We start from the raw sequence: 20195 nt of genomic DNA, 5'->3' as shown, positions 1-20195 counted from the left end.
ATTTAGCCTATGCTGACGGTCTGTCCTAAAGCAATTACTTTTATTCAGTTCTACAAATCCAGGAGGTGGTAACACTTTAAACCACCACAAGTGTTCACAAAGTTAGTTTGTTTCAATGCAGATTAAGATTAAACCACACAAATGCACTGTTGCCACTTCATACAGATTCCTTAGACATGATGAAACATAGCTGGTTCTGGTGCTGTTTTACTAGAAGAGGAGAAAATTTGGCACTTTGTTACTGCTGTGGGAAGTCACCCTGTGTTTAGTTGCTCACCCTTTTTTGCCCCTGTCTGGAATAGAGACTGGCTGGCCTCCCTGGGGCTATTCTGGCAGGAGGAGACTGCTGAGGACTGAGATGAGTTAGCTGCATATATAAGCAAAGATGTCGTAAAAAAGCTTCTCCCTTCTACCCCCTGTGTTGTCTGGCACTTCAATTATTTCAGTTAGAGTGAAGAAGTCTTTGTGGGTGGAGAGCGATCTTGTAGGTAGCAAGAACCAATCCCACAGGCGAGTTGGATACCAAGAAAGAGGCAATGTACTGGAGTTTTATTTTGAGACTACTTGACCTGGTTTCAGGCAAGATTTATCCTGGTTTTAGCGTTTTGGATTTGAGGTGTATCAGAATGGGAGCAAGAGGATGAAATGAATTTGGGAAAAATTGCCTGAGAAGAAATACACCTTTATTTATCTTTTTTTTTTTTTTTTGGTTAAACACCAGTCTGCAGAAAGCCTCCAATGTCGTCTTCAGAACAAAATTAGCTCTTCTCTCTCAAGCTGTTAGGGATTCCTCCAGTTCCTTTGACAAATTAGGGTATCAGCCCATGAACAAGCCATTGAACTATGAGTGAAGTTGTGAGTGTGCGTTTTTGCACTGTGCAGAGTCAGTACCTGTTAGTACGTTCATTGTGCTAGGTACTGTATTCTCTTAACCTGTGGTGAACAGGAGGTAACTTGTTGAAACAGGGACAGGCTTCCCTACACTCACCCCAAGGGAAGACCATGCACTGGGCAGTGACCACAAAGTTGTGAGGATACTGTAAGCGTACACCATAGTTTATGCCATGGCTGCTTTTTCATCTGCCCATAGCTTTAGTTTAATTGAATGCGTTATGTGAGCTTAACCAAAAGAAAATGTTTAATGCCACTTCTTTCTGCCAGCTGGGTAAGGAGAATGACTTATGGCATATTTGAACTGTACTTACCGCTAACAGTGATGCTTTTTTTACTTTGAGGGAGAACGCAAAGTCGTGGTGGCAGAGCTCAGTGGGTTGGTTCCAGTGGTTTAAGTCAGCATGTTCTTGTTATAGAAAATGGAGAGCCAGTGGGATAAATTTTAAACCCTGCAGATGTTTAATGACATGTTTCAGCAAACTTACAAACTCCTCAACTATGTAGCACAATACCAGTGCCAGACATCATGGACAGTATATTTCAAAGGAATATTTAGAAATTTCCAGTGGAAGCTAAACTTTTAAAAACATGAAGTCATTCTTGAAAGGGTTCAGATTTGTTAAATATCTTGTGAACCACCACCTATTTCTTGAAGCTAATGTTAGTATGCCTCAGTGGGGAAAATACTGTATAGATGTTAGCTCACATATGAAAGAGAGAAGCTTTTGCATGCAGACAGGGGAAAGTACTGGTGCTGGTTTAGTGTGGCATTCTGCTCAATGCATGTTTCATCTTTTTATGTGAGTCTTAAATTAAAACCTGTTGGATTTTTCTCTTTCAGAATCGTAATGAAATAAAAAATGGAGCGATCCTTCGATTAACAACATCTCCAGTGAGTTACTGTTCTGTTCTTCTCTCCCTGCAAAGTGAAGATTTGATTATTTGATTAGTAAATCTTGTGAACTGGTGTATGTGCTCTTAAGGTTTAGCCACACTGTATCCCACAATCCTTCCGCAAAGGAGGGTGACGGTATGGTCACAAGATGACTGTGTGTGTTCTCTTTTTTTTTTTTTTTTTTTTTTTGAGTTATGGGGGCAGGGGTGGTATCTCTGAGTGACGTTTGGTGATAGGATTGGCACAACTGGGTGTTTTTTGTATCTTGCTTTGCCTGCGCAGGGAACAGCTTTCATGTCCAAGATACTTCTGCTTCCCTGCTGGCATTGCAGCCTCACTCAGGTTGTTCCTTTTCTGCCCTAGAGCTCACAGCCAGGAGAAAGGACTGGAAGTTGAATCATGTAAAGCTCTTCTGGGCAGCTTGGGTCAGAGTTTTCCTGCTCTCTTGTGTTTCTATTGAGTGAGCAGCAACTGTAATGAGTTTTTACTGTTTGGTTGTTGTTGGGTTTTTTTCAACACCATCTCCTTGCCAGCTCCTCAGAAAGTGCACGGCAGAGTTGTCGGTTGCCTTGTAATGGCCTGTTTTCCTGCTGAGTTGAGCAGTACTGTTGCCACATGCTGAAAGCCACTATTAGTCCCAGAAGATGTATGTCTAAGGCAGCAGAAATCCTGTTTCCTTGCTGACAAATGTAGTGTGCCAATAAAATGGTTTACATCTTCATGGTGGTGCTCTAGCTTCTGCAGATTCAAAGCATCCTTATGGCCAAACTCTGCCACCCTGTACTGCAGATCATTTGAAGAGGCAAGATGGAGCTGTGGTGGCTTAACTTTTGGCTTCTGTTGAACCTGTTAAGAGTGGGGACAGTTACTGCCATAAGATGCAAAAACTTCTAGATAGAAGCCACACAGAGATTATAGATATGTTTTCGGATGGATCACTTTTCAGTTAGTAGGACCTAGGCTCAAAGCAAAGAAACAGAGAAGTGTATGTTGTTACTAACTTCCCAGGTTCTTCAGGCATCATGTGCATTTCCATTCCTCCGCAGCCTGCTTAACCTGATGATGGCTTATATTGGATTTAGGAGGTGACTGAATTTGTACACAGGTTTGTGTATAAGTGGAAATTGAAGAAGCCAATATGGAAACAGATAGATGCCTCAAGGTTTTTATTAAGTGACTGCAATATTAATCTACAGGAGTGTAACTTCTTAACAGAAAGCATTTCTAAGCAGCAGCCAGCTGGGCAAAGACGAGATTTCCGATATCCTTAATCATCTTTTTCAGTGGTTGTTATATATGGAGCTTTAGAGTCATAAAAATAAACAACAGCTTAAGGCCATGGCTCTGTCAGAGTCTATGGGACTCGAGAGTCTCTTGCCATATGTCACCAGAACAGCCTTGTACATGGGGAAACCACTTGCTCATGGAGTAAACCACAGTTGGTGGAACTTCCTCAGAAACAGACAGCCCCCAGCACCAGCTCCTCCTAACCTTTTGGACTTCTTAAGAACAAATACCTGCTCCACTGGCTATCTACTGCTCAGACTTGGGATCTTGTGAAATCAAAACAACATCTGTGGTTCATCAGGAACCAATGTGGTCCAAACTTACTGCATCATTCTTCCGTGTAACCACAGCATGGAGTGACAGCATGAGATGACTCCTGGAATCCTTCCCTGTCTCAAAATCCACAACCAGTTGTACCCTACAGAACTGAAGAGAGGCTGTGCTGTGACTCATCTGGGGAAATCACTGTCTGTTTGTCTTCATGATCACTTGTGCAATTGGAAACGTAACTTACAAACACGAAAGACAAATTTTGGTTTTATAGCACTTTCTTCTGATACCTCTGGGCAGGAAGGTGGGGCTTTGCAAAAGACTCTCTTCTGCTTGTTCTGTTTCTTTGGTAATTGGCCATAGGTGAGTCAACCAAGACAGGGGCCCTTAGGATACTGGGGTATTTACCTGTTACCTACCAAGTTATGGACCACTCCGGCTGTGGCCTGCCATTAGAACTGACTTAGCTATCCTGTTATAAAACAGAAGGCCAGACTACTTTCTAGTCTTCAGTATTGCTATTTATCCCTGAACCAGTGCTTATTTTCAAATTTTCTGACATTTTAAAAAAGTTTTTGTTAACTTTTTCCCAGAATCAGAGAGGTAGTTTGGAAGGAGGTTTCAAAGGACTGAATTGTTTTTTGTCAGATTAGAGAGTATTTGTATTCTTTAAATAGACATAAAATGAAGTTCTGCATGTTCCCACCCTACAATAGTATCTTTGCTTTTAAGGTACTGTTGAAGTGGTCATCATAGAGGTACCTAAAATAGATAGATTAAAGGCTTCCAAGCTGTGGTTTTTAGACTGGTGACCCACACAATGCTTGTCATTTACCCTGAAAAGCTAACAAGCCATCTGTTTCCATTTTTCCTCTGAGATTCTGTATGAGAGCAACAGTGGTTAGAGCAGATAATGTGAAGAACAGGCTGCATGATATACTCCTGCAAAATAGGAAAGATGCTTTCTTAGCTGCTAGAGCCGGGTAGGAAATGTCTTTCTCATCCTGGAAAAATATTAAGATTCTGATTTCTCTCTCCTCCCCCCCCCCCCCTTTTTTTTTTTCTCTATCCCACATCCATATAAAGCTGAAACTATCTTCCCCTCCCCCCAGAAAAAGAAAATCATACCAAAAATGCTTTTTGAAGAGGTGGAGGAATTAGAAAAGGAGAGGAAGATTGAGAGAAATTAGGAGGAGCCATGTACAGGTTATGCAGTGTCTGGGAGGTGTCCATGTAGTTCCAGAGAGGCTGAGCTGCCTACTTACTGGCTATTGTGGGGGAAAAAAAAAAACAACTGTCTGTCCTGAACTTCACAAGCCTTTTGAGGAAACTTTTTTCCCTTGAAAAGTTGAGAGGAATCATTTTGACCAGTTCTGAAGACTGCATGAACTTAAAATGCTTTTCTAGTTCTTAATTTTAATGCAACATATTACCATGACAGCCAGTAGTCTGGCTATACCCATTCACAGTTGCATACCATGAATCATTGAAAATTGGGTGAGAAGGATGAGTATGATCTTTTTGAGTTCTGTTGTCATTAGCCTCAAATTACATATTGTTTGTGTACACAGAGCAGGTACTATTAAAGACTAAAAAGAGGGAGGGGGGAAAAAAGGTAGTTTTATCTAGAAGTAGTAAACCAGCATTTTTGGGTTGGCTTTTTAAAAATTAGGATTTGAAATCTAACTCCCCAAATCTAAATGTTAAATACTTTCTCTTTTTTAATCTCAAATTTAGATTATTTTGTGTGCATATATAGGGACCTTTTTCAGAAAATCATTGTGAATATTTCAAGGGCAAAACTGCAGTTATGGTGTGCTGCTAAATCCATTATAAATGCTTGCCTTCAGAGATTTACTATGTGTCTATTTTAAACTTCTTTGAGTTAAAACTTTGCAAACGCCAGTCGTTGGGCCTGTTGGGAATTTGAACTGCCTCTTTGTTTCCGTAGGTCTGTTTGCTAAGTTTGTGTGATTCTCTGAAAGGCTGTTTTTTCTAAACAATGCTATTTTTTTCCTCTATAAACCACTCACCACACAGACGCTCTGTTTCCTAGGTAACTTGAGTACAGATTGAATTTCTCTCATATTATCTTTGTTCCTATATCATCTTTCTTATTTATTTTTAACCTCTCCTATCATCTTTCTTAACAATTCTTTGTGCTATTGTGTGTTTTTGCAGTTTTCTGTGACCTGTTTTCCCCCTTTGTCCATTAGCATTTCTGAAGGGACTCATCAAAAGTTTCTTATGCAACATTTCTTTGTATTTGAACATAAGTGACAGTTGAAATGCCAGATTGCTATTGTCTGTTTTGTGATACCCGTATTCCAGTGGATGGTGGGGAGGTGTATACATAAATGAGCTGTAATTGCTCCCGAGAGTTAGACTGTTTCAAAAGGACAGTTGTGTCCTGCAATGCAGCGAGTGGAGTCCAACCTTTTGGTGTGTGTAACTGCAGGATTCCTTCGATCAGATCCTGCAAATCCTCATTCAAGTGACTAATCATTTTGAAAGGATGCTAAAATACTGGGAAAATTGAACTGAAGGAACTGGCCTCTTTTTTTAAATTTAATGCTTTTCAAATGGAACATTATATGAGCACTTGCTGTTTATTTGAAAGTAGCTTCTCGGGCACTTAAAAAACACGCCTTGCTCATGAACTATATACCTTACCTGCTGAGTCAATAGGTAGCCTTTTCTAATGTGGTATTCATGGTGCCTGATCATTTGCTTTTGTTGCCTGTTTTTCTTTGATCCCCTAGCTGGAGATTGGTTGAGTTCTCAAACCTGTAAGTTGTTTGTAGGCAGCTGTATTTGCGTTTCTAGCATGAACAATCATGTAAATAGGGGTTATAGTCATCGTAGTGTTTTCCCAGAATGCTTTTACAGATGTGAGCAATGTGGTTTTTGATTTTTATGTGATCTACACAGACAAGGAAGTGTAGAGGGTTTTTTAACCAATTTCTACTTATGCATCTGAATCCTCTATCTTTGAGTAAAAGTTTGGGGATCTGCTGTATAATCTTTGATCTACAGTTGTTTTAATATGTGCTCAACTATCTTAATGTTCTTGAAGTTCAGTAAATGCATAAATATTTGCAGGTCTAGCCTATGATTGTGATTATGTTTATCATGTAATGGTGAATTAGTTATTACTGATCCTTACGCCAGAAGCACTGACCATGGAAGTCAGCGAGCCACTTTTAGATTTGTCTGCTCATAGTACAAGAGGAAGATTTGGGAAGTGGAATTCGTTATTGTCTTTTTACAGATAAAGATTTAGTCTCATGTTTTAAGGTTTCCAAAGGCATATTTTGAATAGTAAGCAAAAAGGATTGTTTCAAATGCAACAAGAGGAAAAACTGCTTCTCAAACATTCATAAGTGGCTGATTGCATAAGCCTGTTTTAGGCATATTTGCATAATACGTATGGTTATGCATCTGTAATGCTTTTATCGTTGATTTAGTACATGACTCTAGACGTGACCATTTCCCTGTTTCTCTGTTTCTGTCTCCTTAATTGTGTGTAGTGATTGTGTAGGACTGCTCTGTGTATTACGTTTGTACAGGGGTTTAGATGTAGAAATTGTGTTTGAGTAGTAATGTAGAAATGTTAACAATTAATATATTTACTAATTAAAATGGAATCCCATTGCTTACCTGGCATCAGACGCTAGTCAGCCTTGCTGGGTCTTTTGAATCTGGTTTGTGTATAATGATGATTATGTAACATATCCACTCCCCCATTGCTTTCTGACGTATATGCAGTTGTAGGTGAAGTGGCAGTAACAAGCCAGAAAAAGGCAGCAGTTTAAACCACTATGGTATTTCAACACCGAGTGATTTAAATTAAGCCACAGAAATGCACCTGTTTAGTTAGTACAAAACTGTGTTTGGTAGTTACTGCTGGTCTGTATGCTCTTTTTCTAGCAGAATGTTAAATAATGTGACTGATTACAGGGAAAATCAAAACTCATATTTTATTTTATTTGCTTTATTGTAAAGTATAAAGAAGAAAGCTGATTACATAATGGCAAAACAGCAATTTAAATCAGTGGTCCAAATTTCTTCCGTAGCACATTAATGTTTGATAGTGGTTGCATTTGGAATCTGTGTTCTCCTTCCTGTCCTTGCTCACTGTATTTTGTATTCTGTACAGAAACCCTGCGTATGTCTGGGTAATAAGTTGCTTTCTAAGTTTGCACAAAGTACTCGTCAGCAAAGAAATTATAATTTTATCAGTAGAATCCCTTGTTAGGATGATCTTGGGATTCCTAACCTCCAAATGGCTATCTGAGTCTCTAAGCAAGTCACATCTTGGATTTAGGTCATTAGTTTTCTTTTTAAGCTGACAATCTCATCAAGCTGCTCCTTTTAAGCACTGCTACTCCCTAAGGGCAACCTGTCCTTGGAGCAAGTCATTTAAGACTAGACATGCAGCTTATGCCTCTTGACAGCCTTTTGAAATGCTGGGGCTTCAACAGCACACCTTTTACAAGCTTCCTGTCTTCCTTCCTTTCTAAACAGGAGAGCAGTTAATGCTGTCTTTCATTTACTTGAACAGCTGTGTTTCTGTTAATTCCCTCATAACTGTTCTCAGTTGGGCAAGTTTTATATATTTATTTATTCTTACCTGAATGATATTTCAGTAAGAGCAGAGACATGGCAGCTAGCTCTGCTGTTGCTTTAATGAGCTGTGCTCTCTGTCCATCCACTGATGGATTGTAAATCATTAAAATAGCTCCCTGGTAAGCACTCAGAGCATATTTCATCTGGGTTTCATTTTTTAATGCAGTCATAAGTGAGCTGTACATTCCATAAGCATGTATGAGTGCTATGGCAACAAGAACTAGGAGGCTTGTGAGAACTGCATGGTATTACTGAAACAATATTTTCACCCATCAGGCACTTGTGATGACAACAGCCAACATTACTTCTGGCCGTGTTTCCAGTGAGACACTTACCAGCATTCTTGCTGAGACAAATATTTGTTTACTCATTTAATCAAGATCTGCTCTGCCATTATCAGTTCTTTTCCAATAGTAGAAGGAGCAAGGTTGGTTGGATGCAGTGTCTTGCAAAACTTGTTTAATGTAAGAACACTACAGCTGTGTAGAAGCTTTGCTGATGGGGCATTAGCATTGGCATAGTCAGATAAAGCCTATGACGTTAGTAAGCTCTTTTTTATGTGCTTAAAACAGGGCTGAACCACTTTTGTATCAGAGAGACATTGCTTTATAGATTTTTGTTCTCTGTAGAGGGGACCAAGCTGTCTCTGATCTAAGATTATGTTTTGGTTTTAGTGTGGTGAATTTCAAAGCTCTCGCTGACTTCAGAGGAAAGAGGATTAATGTATCTGTCAGTAGGTTGGTCCTGCTCATGATGCTGTTCTGCAGTGTAGGTGAGCTGTTAACGCACGTCCCTGTACTGGTGTTCTCCGTTTTGGTGAGAAGTACGATTAGCTCTTTCCATTCTTGATATTGACTGATGTAAAGGAAGTCTAACTGGATGGCAGCAGCAGTTCACCAGCCCCGGGTGTTTATGCTGGGGGCAGGAATCTCACCTCAAGAAGAAGGGTGAACTTGACCATTAATAATCTGTTGTTAATGCGTATGAAAGTGAGGCATTGTTTACACAGCAGTTGTAGGTGTGATGTGAAAGGCTTTGGAGGGGGATGTTCTCCTGGCTCTACTTAGATGTTCTTTCTTGCTTGCTACTGTGTTACACAGGTGATTTCAGTCCCCATGTGTTTGGCCACAGCTCCCCTGCCCAAGTTCTGCCCACTCAGACTTACTGGTTGAGCACCTCAGGAGAGCTGCTCAGTCACAGTGAACCGGATGTTTTGTTCCTCTTTCCTATTTGTTTCATTTCCACTGAGCCCAGGAGCTTTCAGAGGACCCACTTCCCATGGAAAGCTGCAAGAACTTTATCCTTCAGTAGGCAGATAGTGAGGGGGTGGTAACTTCCCAGAGCCATGGCAGGTGGAAGAAGGAATGTGCACAGATTTTAATGAGCTTAGGGTTAAATCTGAACAGCCATTTCCAAAGTCAGGGGAATGCAGCTGCCATGGTGGTATTGAAGATTTTCTGAAGTGTTTCTTTTCTGAGGTGGGCAGGAATTCAGACGTTGCATGTATTCTGAGAAAGAGTAATGTTTTGAGGATGCTTTGCATCTCAGAGTCTTTCTGAGTTGTTATAGTGGGGAGTCTAGAGTAGAAACAGCTCAGTGAAGAAGGTTGTTTGGTGAGGTGGGAGCTGGCTGTTGAACTTCTGGTTCAGGTAATAATAGTGGTTGCTCTGAATTTTTGTAGCTAATTATATAAGAATACTTCAGCAAAACTTCCTTCACCTGCTCTGATGAAGGGAAAGGGTTAGAGGAAGTCTTCTCTGATTATCCTGGAATTTGGAAGTTAGTGGGATTTATTTTTATTTCCTCCATAGGCTTTCACAAATGATTTAGCCTACCAGCTGGTTAGGTTTGAGAGAATATTCTTTTAGCATCATTTAACAGGCATAGCCATTACAGAGAGACTGTATAAGCTGTTGTTTCCCTATTACAATTCAAACCTGCTGGTAGAGTAGGTAAATTAGGGTGGCAGAAAGACCTATTGGATGACAGAATTCTACCTTTTTATAGATAATGTAACTGCTGTGGCTGCACCACCCAATACTTAAGGCATAGAAAAGCTCAGGACTAAAGATACTCTGTTTCTTTTCAATGCTGTTTTAACTGACGATGTCAACCACAGTCATACTAACTAGAAGATATTTCCTCCCCGTACATGCTCCACACCACATAGGTTCTGGCCAGAAGCTGATTGGAGACCATGCGTTAACTTTTCTTTGTAAAAAGGGGAAGTAACAAACCTTGCTGATCTTGGAGGGTATTGGGACATTTAATTTATTAATGTTTGTGAAGCTGTATCTCTAACAACATGATGGTGTTTTTTCCTGTGATCCCTGTTTAAATGCCCACCTGCACTAAAAATGTCTACTATCTCAGAATCTTGATCTGCAGACGTGACCATCTCTGTAAAGAGTATATTCATTACTTGAACAGAACAGGAATTGTCTGTCAGCACAGCCTTTTCTTCTATGTTTCTTCTCCAGCTGAGAAAGAATAAGCATAATCTCAGAGAAAATAACTCTCAGCAGAATTTACCATTAATTTGGTTTCCTAATGACACATAGCTTCTCATTCACCTTTCATTTGGTGCAGGTAAGAAGTGAATTTTAGGAAATTTGGATTTTCCAAGTATAGTGAGGAGGAATATTTTTCTAAGAAAAGTTAGCTAGTTATTAACTGAAGCTTTTGGGTATTGTGTTCAGGTAAGTGAAAGCATCAAATTGAAAACGTGAGATGTATTTTAAAGTATTTGTATGGCTAAAGAGAGAGACAACTTAGTATACATTATTTAAATATCCCTTTTTATTATCAGTGTTCATTTTGGATTTTCACAGTTTCATCCTGTATTTGAAGCATTAATGGACAGAATAGCCTAATATATGTGGATATTGATCTTGCATAAAGATGTATGAGTGATAATATCATAGTATCATGTGGGTAGTAAATATTCCTGTGCTCCCCGTAAGAGAGTGTATGAGTTTTTGAATTGATTGTGAACAAAAGGAAGAGGGGGAGGAAGGATCAGAAGGCCCAAAGTTGGTCTCCTCTGATATAACCTGATAAGGACAGTAAATGATCTTCATTGTTAAAGGTCATGGGAAGTGCATAAACTGAGTGAGCGTTGACAGGTAAAAAAGTTGATACTGAGATTATCTGATGCAATTTGTTTTATTTTGATTTCTACTTTTATTGATGTGACACATAAGCTCTTCAAGCCAAAGGCTGTTTTCTATAATGCTTACATTTTGCCTGAGACGATGAGATATCTGTCCACTGCTCAGCTAATGATTCTGCAACAATCCAAATAGTTATAGGTAATAATGGAGTAATGCGTGGGTATATATATGAACTACTTAATAAATTCTGAACATGCAGGTGTTAAGTATCATTAATATTAAACATGGCCATTGTTCCTGCTTGAGCTAACATTTTATTCATGATTGCCATTGTAACGAAAGCTTTTTTTCTTGTTTTTGTTTGGTATGTTTTGTTTCTCTCTTAGGCTCAAAATGCACAGCAGCTCCATGAGAGGATCCAGTCTTCTAGTATGGATGCAAAGTTAGAAGCACTGAAAGACTTAGCCAACTACTCACGGGATGTTACGTTTGCCCAAGAATTTATAAACCTAGATGGCATTTCCCTCCTAACGCAAATGGTTGAAAGTGGCACAGAGTAAGTATACTGCTTAAACTCTGACGTTCCTCCCGTATGGAGTGCTTTCATGCTCACTCTCTGAGTGCCTGAAGTATTTCTATATACAGCTTCTAACATTATATAAAACAAAACATCTGAAGAGTTCTGGGCTGCTGTATATCCATTATCAATGAGAATATTTTTTTAATTTCCCCTAATAGTGGGCTGGTGGGGATTGGGGGTGAGCAAAGTAGGAAATCAGAGTACTATCTGTGCCATAAAGTTTTGGGGAGACTCTGGTCCTAGTTTCTTCTCTGCCCATCGGATTTTAGATAAATTATTGATAGTATATTTAAAGGTTGATAGTTGATATTTAAAGGTTCATGTTACTGAGAACATGTGGAGCAAAACCCAGTGTTTACTTCATTTCCATTTTTATTGTTTTAATTTTGGCTGGGGTTTTTCAAATGACAGTGGCTTTTTGATGTGAAATTGAAAGCTGACCTCTGAAAACACATTTATTCTTTACCAGAACATTTTACCAATTTTCACTGTTGGTGAAATTCAAGACCATAGTCCTGAGTGGAGGGTACTCCTGAAAAGTATCAACTGGATTGTTGCACTATTAATGTTCTAATAGTTACTATTTCAAGTAGGCTATTGCTTTCAAGTAAGACTTTTAGTGCTTTATAGTCAGTGTCAACCTCTACTACACGTGAAGAAATCCACAATACCTACACCCTTTCCTGAGAGAAAGACAATGCTCTGAAAGTAGCTTTCTTATTCACTTGGAGAGTTCAGTCCTGTGGACCAGACTTAAGAAGTCAATTGCTGAAATTGATCTAAATCCCCTCACGAATGGGCTCATGTTCCCTTGGATTCAAGAATGTAAATACTGTTAGGGGGTAAAGCAGAAGTAGTAAGCTTTGAAATGGAACACAAATTGTCTCTGATGGTCCCACACAAGGTATACTGGGGATTTTCCACAGAAAAATTAAGTACTTTTAGAAACCAGTAGTCTTAGTTTGGGAAATGTAAAAGTGTGCTGTCACTGATCCCTGCCTGTTATGTGGTCAATGGTTTACTGAACTTTGAATCCCTACTGCCGAACTCCAGCTATATACTGGATTTCCAATAGCTCATGGTTTCATCTTCAATGTTTTGGGGCTATGGTGTTTATTTTTTGCAGTGATGTGGTCTGTGGCACATATTATGCTACTTTAAAAAAAATACAACAAAATGCTTCTAGTTAAAAAATTTGTCAACTTGTCTTATGTTCATATAATATTTGTTATTTAGGGACCAAATTAAATTTAAAACCAAAGACAGGTTTAAGCTGACGTAAACATGCACACAGTTGCTGTACCAATTAAAAAATATACTGAATGGGAAGGCTCACATGTGCCTATGAAGATCAGAACATAAGCAAATCAGAAGTTGCTGCCTCTGTAGTTTGTCATTAATTTATTTAAATTAAATGGTTTAACTTACTCCACTGCAGAAGGTATTTAAGCTAAAGGACTTTATTTTCTATTGAAACAGTCAGGGAACATTTGCATTTTATACAAGCATTTCTTTTAGCTGCATCAAGGCTAAAGCAAGTGCCCTCATCACCCTTCAGATGTGTTTGCACTACTGTTTTGTAGCTGCGGGGTGGGCCAAGCTGTAGCAGACTGGTCTGGATTAAAAATAACTATTTGGGAGGGAAACTACTTAAGCCAGCAACACTGTTGAAAGAAATGCTCAGCGAATTACACCCTAGTAGTAATTTCTGCCTGAGGGTATATAAGTTTTCAAACCACACAGCAGGCTTGTAGACTGGACATATGAGCAGAGTCTATAGCTGCTTTTTTTTTTTTTTTTAAGTGGCTTGCATTTGGAGGGATTTCAAATTTTTCTTTTTAGCTAGTGTAATGTATGACCAAAGATACACTGATTGATCTACCTGTCTGATCTATTTATCACTGTTTCTGCCTGTGGGGAGAAACACTATCTAGTTTGGGCATTGAAGAAAGACTCAGACTGTAAGAGTTTCCAGCAGCTTCACGTGTTGATGAACTCTCAGTACTCACTGCAGTCTTTCCTGTGTTCAGCAGCCTAGATGTTCTGGAGCTTCTGAGGGGGTCTGCAGGTTGGGTTTTTCCAAGTCTGGTTTTGTGAAGGGAGTTAAAAAGCAAGGACATCTGTGCTACGCTGTATGTTCCCTTCTGCTTTTATACTGTGCATCGCTGATGGATAAGTGCATATTTAGTAGAACTTGAGATTTAATAAAAGGAGAAAATCCTAATATACACAGATTTAGCAGCCTAAACCTCTGCCATGGTGCTGCTGCTTTCCTTTCTTGTCCGACTTCAAGCTATTGATCCTGTCCTCCCACTTCAAGGTCTGTCACTCATTGCTATTTCAGCACACTAAGCCAACAGACAAATTACTTTCTCAGAAAAAGCAGGTTTTCTGTTTGGTTTGTTTTTTGACTTTATTATTACAACAAAACAGCTTCCTAAAATGACCTGTAAGTGAACAAGATGTGTGTGGAAGTTGAAGAAGGATAATACATGGAGTTGAGAGTGGGACAAGGACAGCCAGCTATTTGAATGCCATAGGCTCTCCAGGAAAAGCAACTGGAGTCAGTCAATTGTCCTCTTATGTTCTCTATTCCTGTTTTCGCTTGGATGCTCTGCAGTACTGCTAATAAAAGGTCCTGCAAGATGCTTGCTGAACAGGCAAAGCAAGCTGAAGGCCTCCTTGCCATTAGCTCCCACCCCGGGCTGTGCCCCCTCAGTGGTGTAGCCTTGTAGGCTGTGCTGCTGACCAGGTCACCAAAACCCTTCAAACCAAAAAGCTCCTCTCCCTCCTTTTCCCTCTGCGGTACATGCCACTTCCTTTTCCCCAATGGCATTTTTAACTCTGATCGTTTCAGTGTCCATAGGTGGACCTACCCAAACACTTACATTGGCATTACAAAGAGGGGGAAGTGTTAGAGAAGGAATGAGCAGCCAGACATTTCAGGGAAGGGCAGAAACTTTGATGGCCCAGTTTTAGAAGGCAGTGTATTTTGTAGATACCTTTAAGGTATATCTTCATTGTGGAGTTCTCTTACCTACCTTTGGGTTACTGTTGTTGAGCCAGCTTTGATTGAATGAGGCTATGACTCAACCATACAGCTGAGAGAACCCTAATGGCTTGGTGCTCCTAAGAGATGGTCCAGCTCCCTGCCCCCTTCTCCCATTCCTTGTGTGTTAACCCCTCATCTCCAGCCCAGTTCTGCTTCCTTCCTGAAGCTGCTTCTGGTGTCTGGATGTTTCACGAAGCCAATCCAGCTTGTTAACTTGGTTGCAAAGTACCCACTTCTGTTTTACAGAGTTGGTTTTCTGCTCAGTTTGGGACTTGAAGAAGCAAGAGAGGAAGTGGGCATGAGTGGATGCAGAAAAGGCCTTTCTTTGTGGCAACAGACCATTGCGTTGCCTAGGTGCGTCATTGAGCCACAACCTGAGAGCAGTCATGTTGTGAAATAGCCTGAGAGTGGCTGTCTCTGCTCTGGTATCGCAACCCAGAGACAGGGGACTAAGACTCTGAGGGGGTCAGAGGAGATGGGACATACCCCATGGGGGGGCTGCTGCAGCTCTGGGGGGAGCCCCTCTATGTGCTTTCCCAGCTGCCCAGGGGTTAATGCAGCTGAGGACTGCCCTGCATTAGTAAGCCCAGGCTGAGTGGTGCCTCTGTTCGTGGTGTTGTGCAGCTGTGCTAGAAATCGATGAATTTTGTTAATTCAAGCTTTATTCTCTATTTTCCCCAAAGGGGCAGACAGTGCTCATTAAAAGTGCCGTCATGCTCAATATAAGGTTGCTCTGAGGTTTTCTTTGCACGTGGAACTCATGTTAGGGGCAGCTCTTAAGTTATAATTTGAGTGTGTAATTAAGTTTTAGTGGGCAGCCTCTGGAAAGCAAGACTCCAGCTTTTTATATAATGTTCACTGATGAAGAGGCCTATGCTTTATTTATAAGTGGCTTTATTTATTGTGCTACTTATTCATTATTTCAGTGAAGCTGATGACTGTAAAAGTACAGTGACCAGAGTAAGAGAATGTAAATCCCTGGGTTTCTAGTTGCCTCTGCTTCATTTTGCTGGTAATAAATAGTATAAGAATAAGAAGTAGTAATATAAAAAGAAGTAGAATAAATAGTAATATAAAAAGTGGACAAGAACTAACAGTGTTTCCTAGTTAATTTTTCATATATTATATTGCTGAGTATTGAAGAAAATTAGAATGCATTAGAGAATAGCCCTTCCAGTTTGTTGCTGTTAATTGAAAAATAACAAATTGAGAGAGGCTTTTTTTTATTTTGCATGTTTTCAAAAGTGGTTTTAATACTATGTGTAGTTACTGTAAATTGGGCCAGATCTCCCTGAGTCCCTGCTGCGTAGAGCAAATGAACTGTAGACATGGTGTGTGCTGGCTCAAAGCCATAGGGGTTGGTGGTAGGCAGATTGTAGGGTGCATGGGGCCCTAATGAAGCTGAGAGTGCTTCTTGTTAATATGAACGTATCAGCAGAGATGCAACGTGTCTTAGAAACTGTCCACATGTGTCTCTATCCTGTTGATTGAGATGGCTTATCTTTGTTTTTCCTTCAGGCTCATTCTTGCTTCTAGAACACGCTACGCGTCTCTTATTAACTGAAGAAAAATAAGCAAAAAAAACTGGTTTCATGTTTATTTTTATGGTTTGGGTGACCTATAAATTATAGCAGAGACTGCAAGACAAGTTAGGTCATAAAGAACAAGTAAATGCTGATTCTATTTTATAATTATCCATTATGTCAAATCACTTCTCAGACTCTGCATCTGTATCACCAAAGAGGGGTGTGGGTGTGTGCGCACAGTTATTTTCCTTTTCTGAGGCTTTTCAGAAAGAGATTTCTGTAGCACTTCTAATGCTAATTTTTTGTCTGAAGCCTAGTTCGTGCCTAGTTAAGGGGAGTTGAATATGTGGTCCATCTGCTTGGATGTAAAGACAGTGTAAAAGGGAAGTGTAAGGGTGTGCTGCTTCTGCTCCCAGCACCTCCCCCCCACCCCCCCACCAGTGCAATGACCTAAAATGAGGCAAAAGGAGAGCCATGATAGAAGGTCCTAGTTACCATAATGACTAATGAAAAATGTGTTCAAGAACCAAACTGGAAGAAACAATCATGTCTCTTTGCTACCCCCTGTGAGATAATGCAGTTCGCTTATTCAGAGCTGTATTCCATAGTCTAGCCCAGAATTCATATTTCAGAAAATCATGGCTAAATAGTCTTTCTGATGTAGTAGAAGACTGATAAAGATGTGGTGTTTCTTTTGCTTGAGGTATCAGAAGAGTTGTGTAATTGGGACAGACTTTCAGCCTTCCTTAAAAGGAAAAAAACCTCCTTATAGTCCCTTATAAAGTAAGAAAAGGAAAATGTAAGTTGCGAGCCATAAATATTGAAAGACTGGAGTTAATAAAAGGAATCTAAATTTATTTTTGTCATTACCAGTAATAATAATAATCTCATGGCTGGGAAGGAAAGGAGGAAGGCCTATGCAGAATTTTCAGAATTTTTTTATTGCCATTATCACGGTCTCTGTCACTTGTCATTTGGCTGAAATAACATGCAGTTTTTGCCAAAAAACTGAGACTGTGCTAAGCTTAGCTGTCTTGACAGTAACCAGAATTGTTTCTGCTGCTGTGGAGAAGGTTGTTCTTCAGAGGTCTGCTTCATCGATGTGGCTGTGCTGGGCAGGTTTATTAGTACAGCTGTGGCACAGGAGAATGCTGGTTGATGCTGCTTGGACATGGCTGCAGATAGCCTGGTTTTAATTTTAAGGGAGTTGTAATTGCTTAGTGCATGGATTGGAGAGAAAAACTTGCTTTAAATTGGGATGGTTGTTAAATTTTGTCATCTTCCTACTGGAAATAGTAAATGCAGCTACATCAGATTCATATAAGTTTCTAAATAAATGCGTATTTGTATGTTTTTTTGACTCTTGACTAAGAGGAGTCTTCTATTGAACACATTCAGTTGCAGAGTTGGCTGCTGTACAGCTGGAAGTCCATGAGACGGCAATTGTGCATGCTTTAAGGACAAATTGTATTGTTCAGTGAAATTCTAGCTCTTGGCTTGTCTTACAGAGATAATACTGTATACCAGCCCAGTGGAAAACTGAAGACAGATTGGTTTGGAGTTACTCCGACTTTAACACACTTTTTGGGACAGTTGCTCACATACCTGCTAATGGTTTTTTCCATTCCAGTCTGATGAGTATTTCAGTAATGCTGTCAAAACACTTAAGCAGCCTTTGCTCACAGCACTTGTTCCTATCCTGCTTCATCTGAAGATTTATGCTAGTACTGTTTGTAGCAAGCTGGACTGGAAAACTGATGTAGATTATTAAAAGTGACAAAAAAGGCTACTTTTAAAACGATATTCCTTAACCAGTTCAGTTCCCTGATTGAGCTCACAGTGTTGCCCCAGAAAACAGTTGTGCAAGCACAACTCACTGAGTAAATGGAAAATCAATTTTCAGAAGATGTGAACAATGCTAAGCTGGTAGGTCTTTGCCACTAAATAAAGCGGTCCTTTTCCACCCTTCCTGGCTACTGGCTGTATAGTACCTGCTCCCTCTCTTGGTCAGCTCCAATGCTTTTCTGGCTCTTCAGTGATCCAATTCAGTTTGCTAATCCAGCAGAAAATAAGACAGCTGGTGGAGGGAGGAAAATAATTTGTGTTTTTGACAGCACTGGGCTGTTAGGCTCAGCCATTTCTGTGAAGCTTCACCTGGAAGCATAGATTACTTAATCTGACATTGCTGCCAAAATCAATTCTTGTCCAACAGGGGCTTTATGCAATCTTCATTTCTTAGTGCTTCTGTAATGTCGGGAGAGGGTCACTATTGTCTGTGAGGCAAAAGTCCAAAGGAGTATATAAAATCAGGTTATCCGGTTATACCACTGTGGAGATGGTAACAGCAGGAGAATGAGAAAGGGCTGCAGCTCAGTCTTTCAGTGCAGTTCCCATAAAGGAAGAAAGTGGGGTAGGTTTTCTTTGTGGATGGATTTTTTTGTTGGTTTATTTTTCTCCTGCTTTCTCTCTTTTGAGTTTGTTTCCCCATCAGTCTTCAGGCCTGGATTCTACCCTCCCTCTCAACACACACACGAGCACAATTTCTTGTATATCCTTCTGATTGATGTCACATATATAGTGTACACTGTACATTTTAGATAAAAACCTCATCTGAAGATTGAACCATCAAAGATCACATCTTGGGAGAGAAGAAGGGGAGAGTTGCTGCTCCTTGCTCTCCCCCCATCCTAAATGCCTTTTCTTACTTTTTTCTTCTTTTGTTTTTTCTTACCTTGCCTGTGTTTAAGAATATTAGCATTTAAATGACCCCTGCTAAGGGTGATATCAACACCTTGTTGACAGAAACAGGGAAGAGGAGACAGTTTTACTGGGTTTTGTTTGGCAACCACTTTCGTAAAATGTGGTAAAAAGAGTAATTCTAGCAGTGGATTTATATTTCCAAATGCTCTTCAGAGTACCAAGCTGGACAAAACTTTTTTTTTTTTAACTCCAGACAAAAGTGTAGTATTTGAGGAACCATCAAAAATAAGAAGAGCTTAAAATCTCCACTTCTGCAACTTTCCATGGTGTTTTTGTCTCTTGCACTGTGGTGATTGTGGGATGTTGTGGTGGCTGAGGAGTGGTAGTGCTGCTGCATAAGTAATTTTGCAGATATAATCCAAATAATTGATTCCAACCTCCTGGCCAGAGTGTTTCCCAAACTTCATTTATATGTGATAACCACAGCTGATACAGACAGAAGCCAGAAATACAAATTCCTGTGTATTTGTCTTGTCACATTTCTAAACAGTGCCTATTATCCAGAAAGTGGGCTATCCTTGTGTTTGCCTGAAAAGCAGTAGTCAAATACCGATTTAATGTGGTTAGCAGGTCGTTCATCCATCATCCGGTCAGTTTTTCTATAGAGGAGGAAGTTTCTGAGAACATCTTCCACCTTTGCTAATATTGGCCCTCTCTGGGGCCATACTGCATGGAAAGCTTTTATCCTCAGTGGTGTTTTTTCCTACTCTGCACATGTTTAAACAGTACAGGCTCAGAAACATTGGTTACGATGAAGTGGTGTGACTGCTTTAGGTCTTGGCATTGTTGTCTCCAGTGGGTCCACACTGGCTTCCACAATGGGACAACATTTTAGTTGTTCTCCCCAGTGCGGACAAGCCCTTACTGTGCTCTGTGTGTTACTTCAGCTGGACTTTAGATTTGGGGTATCTTTGTTCCTTGTACAGCAATTTTTGCACATGAACGGATGGGAGTTGGTCTGGTCAGGTCCTTGCTAAGCTGGTCTCCGCTGGAAGCTTTTCATGACATAACCTGCAGTATTTGACCAAGTATTAAGTCTGTATGGCTTGGGGAAGTCCAAAGGAAACTGCTGCTCCTTGGGATTCAGCTGGAAATGTATCATGAAGTTCCTTTGAGGCCAAACAAGGAACATATGCTAGCGAAATGCCTAAACCAATAACTTGTTGTTAATGTTTATTTTGCATTATGT

At 40.0% G+C, this 20195-nt stretch overlaps 1 protein-coding gene across 2 annotated transcripts in view; it reads left to right on the top strand.

Moving 5' to 3' along the window:
* ELMO1 (engulfment and cell motility 1) overlaps positions 1-20195 on the top strand; it is a 308650-nt gene that overhangs the window by 74336 nt on the left and 214119 nt on the right. For both annotated transcript variants that reach the window (XM_074841559.1, XM_074841549.1), the window contains exons 6-7: positions 1736-1786; positions 11475-11644. In XM_074841559.1, coding sequence (XP_074697660.1) covers positions 1736-1786; positions 11475-11644 — 221 coding nt within the window. The remainder of the gene's footprint in view (positions 1-1735; positions 1787-11474; positions 11645-20195) is intronic.

Source organism: Strix aluco, chromosome 1 (assembly GCF_031877795.1).
Source record: "Strix aluco isolate bStrAlu1 chromosome 1, bStrAlu1.hap1, whole genome shotgun sequence".
In the NCBI taxonomy this organism is placed as follows: Eukaryota; Metazoa; Chordata; class Aves; order Strigiformes; family Strigidae; genus Strix; species Strix aluco.
The sequence above is the reverse complement of the archived record's forward strand: the minus strand, read 5'-3'. Positions and strand labels throughout refer to the sequence as shown.